We start from the raw sequence: 3,382 nt of genomic DNA on the forward strand, positions 1-3,382 counted from the left end.
GGCCATAGGGACTCGTGTGTAATAAGCTAATTAATATGATTTATATATAGAACATGTGAGAGTTAATACAGAAAGATGATACTGTTTTATCCACTCTGCTTCAGTTAAGTATGCTTTTGTTGAAGGTGTGGGCACCAGATCAGTTTTACTGATCAACACTTTTACTGATTAAAACTATTTAATAAAGAGCTGCAGCTGGTTATGTCAGCCTTTGAATGTACCATAAAAGATTTGTGAATAACAGACATTATTATTTAAAATCCATAACACCCTCAGAGGTCTTGATCTAAACTCTACAGGACAGGGTTGTTGTAGTAAAAGAGCATCAGGTGAGTGGTTTTAATGTTGGGGTGGATCAGTTTACAGTACTTGTTATCACAGCATAACTACAGTAAGTGGTTAGCACTTATGCCTCACATTAAGAAGGTCCTGGGTTTGATCCCGTTTTGGACCTGGGGTCTTTCTGTTTGGAGTTTGCACATTCTCCTCATGCTTGTGTGGGTTTTCTCCAGGTATTCCAGTTTAACCCACACCCCAATAATATGTACAATAGGTTACCTTCAGGTCCAGGATGAACTTCTTGCAAAAGAGATTTGGGATCTCTTTGGGATTTTCTTGGGTAAATAATGCTAAACTAAAAAGTCACCTCTCCTTCTGTTACTTTTACAGTCTTGGAGAAATGAACGTGTCAGCTGCCAATGTGACCTTGGTTGCAGAGTATCGGGATTCCTTCACCAAAGCTGTCATCAAGAATGTCATAGTTGTGCTTCTCAGCCTTTTCATCAATTACATCAATGCAGGACTCATTTATACCTTCTGTGAACATCAGGTCAGACCCTCCTTTGGTATTTAGGTTTTTCTATTTGATTTTATGCAACTTCTTTAAACAATGTTATTTTTTGAAAGATGTAATTACCACACGTCCAGTAATAAAAATACATTTAATATACCAAACATATCCATGTTTAAAATATTATCTTTCACTGATCAGGTAGAATAATAGTGACTGACCGTCTGATCTCTTTTGTGTAGTTGTTCTTCCTGTTGGCACCTACACAAGGAATATAGCTGGTACTTACTGGGTACATATTTGGTATGTACCAGGTACTTACCTGATACGTCCTAGTACACAACAGCTGTAATTCTGCACCACTGCAAGTACTTTTATTCAGTCAGTGTATCCTGATCTGATATAAGGATTTAAAATTTGCCCCTTCAATTTAACATTAATGAACATAACTCTCATTATGCGGTGTATTTGGGGGGAAATGTTATTGACAGGAGTTCTTTTTTCTGTCATCGTTTCATTTCTAGATCTTCAACTCAAACCCTCGGTACATCCTGTTTGTCCACTTGGTGGTCAAYGATATGATCCAAGTGTCATTGGCTGTCACAATTTTCATTGTCAGCTACATCCTCTACAAGATACCTGTTGTTTCTTGTTGCACTTTGATTTTGCTCGGCGTTATCACCTCTGAAAACAGCCCCTTGAACCTGGCCTTCATGGCGATYGAGTGCTACATCGCTGTCTGTCTCCCTCTTCGTCATCCTCAGATCTGCACCATCAAGAGAACAAGGATACTGATTGGTTTCATCTGGCTGACCACCACTTTGTTTGCTCTTCCTGACCTCTTCCAGACTTTGGCCATTGAGCCTTTGGACTTCTTTAGATCTAACATATTTTGTGTCAGAGAAACAGTTTTTCGAAATCCCAGCATCATTGAACGGAGGAGTATTACCTATATTACATATCTGTGTCTAGTATGGTGTGTTCTCTTTTACACTTATTTTAAAATCCTKRTTACAGCAAAGAAAGCAGGTAGAGATGCTAAAAAGGCAAGAAACACAATTTTTCTCCATGGATTTCAGCTTTTATTATGCATGGCAATATACGTAGAGCACCTGCTGAAACAAGCTCTGCTGCAATGGTTCCCAAAGAATTATTCAGATTCTCTGTTTGCTTGTTAYATACTTTTTCAAATTCTGCCCCGATCCATTAGTCCAATCCTCTATGGGGTAAGAGATCAAACTTATAGGAAGCATTTGAAAAAKTATTTATTATGTAAAAAGATAAGCATCAAGTAATGAAGAGGTTTTACTTTCTAAAACACTCAGAAGTATTACATGTGGTCAGGTTCTAAATAGACTCAAGCTCACCGTTTCTCCTGTCTCACCTGTTTCAGAGTGGGCACAGGTGTTATAGTGACCTGACTTACTTGTTTCTAGTAGATTTACATGTCTTATATTCTACAGTAAATGACTTGATTGGTTTCTGACAACAATAAAAGCAATACAATTTCCAGGGGGGGTTCTTGAAGTACTTTTTAAGTACTTGAAAAAAATATTTATTATGTAAAATGATAAATCAAGTAATGATGAGCTTTAGTTTCTAAAACACTGAAAAGTATTACATCAGGGTCAGGTTCTGAATAAACTCAATCTTTCTCCTGTCACACCTGTTTCAGAGTGGGCACAGGTGGTACGGTGGTCTCTGTCACTATTCTCCTTTTTGTTGATCAGTTTTTAAGGGCAATTTTTGGCAGAAATTGTTTTTTTTTTTTTTTGTAATTTCTTTTTCTTTAAAAAAAGACAAACTTGTTCCATTTCATATATTTGCTTTAATCATAATATATTAGTAATAAACTGTAGAGATTTGTTTACAGTTCAACTTTTAACATGCTTTCCTACCCATAAACTGGCCAATTTATATTGACCATGACAGATTTATGACAACGTAACACATTCTCAACGTCCAAGGAGATGATATTACTTATTACAGACTCTGTATTTATGGCCTGCTGCTGTTCTAGTGGTACATAAAGATGCCCATAGCACCTAGCAAGTGTATCTTTATTTTACTGCCATTTATTTTTCCATGATGATCACGGATGTTTTCATCATCAAACTTCTTTTATCTGGTCTAAATCTTTGGAACATTCACAGTACACACACTATATTGTTATACCCTTTTAAGTAGTGTAAAAAAATAAAAAATCATATATTATTGTGTGCACTCTCAAAAACAAGACTGACAAATATAATTATTCCGCAAAGTTTCCTAATTACATGAAATCTGCTTTGACAATAATTTGTTTTTGTTGTTTTCCACTTCAAAGCAACAACAGGATATGCATCAGCCTAATTAGTTACGTCAGTCTAATTAGTTTGATCTGCAACTTATGAGGGTGTGTTTTACTAAAAAGCATAAATATAAACACTTCATCTCACAGTCACATCAGAGCAAACTGTTCTCTACATGTCTGTTATCTGAGGTTAGTGTTTCATTCTTTTCACACCACTTTCAAACACTTTAATGTCTGAGAATTGTTATGTTTTCTATATATACTGCCGTCCATTTTGCTGTGTGTTGTTTTTTTTTTTT

General features: G+C 36.0%; 1 protein-coding gene across 1 annotated transcript; it reads left to right on the top strand.

Annotated features, from left to right (window-relative positions):
* The first annotated feature begins 679 nt into the window (after nt 1-679).
* On the top strand, nt 680-2,151 carry LOC106522803 (olfactory receptor 13C3-like). Its single transcript, XM_014015978.1, has 2 exons — nt 680-829; nt 1,315-2,151. The coding sequence occupies exons 1-2, from the start codon at nt 680-682 to the stop codon at nt 2,083-2,085; spliced, it is 921 nt and encodes a 306-aa protein (XP_013871432.1). The 3' UTR covers nt 2,086-2,151.
* Nucleotides 2,152-3,382: the final 1,231 nt, after the last annotated feature.

This window comes from Austrofundulus limnaeus, unplaced genomic scaffold (genome assembly GCF_001266775.1).
Source record: "Austrofundulus limnaeus strain Quisiro unplaced genomic scaffold, Austrofundulus_limnaeus-1.0 Scaffold137, whole genome shotgun sequence".
In the NCBI taxonomy this organism is placed as follows: Eukaryota; Metazoa; Chordata; class Actinopteri; order Cyprinodontiformes; family Rivulidae; genus Austrofundulus; species Austrofundulus limnaeus.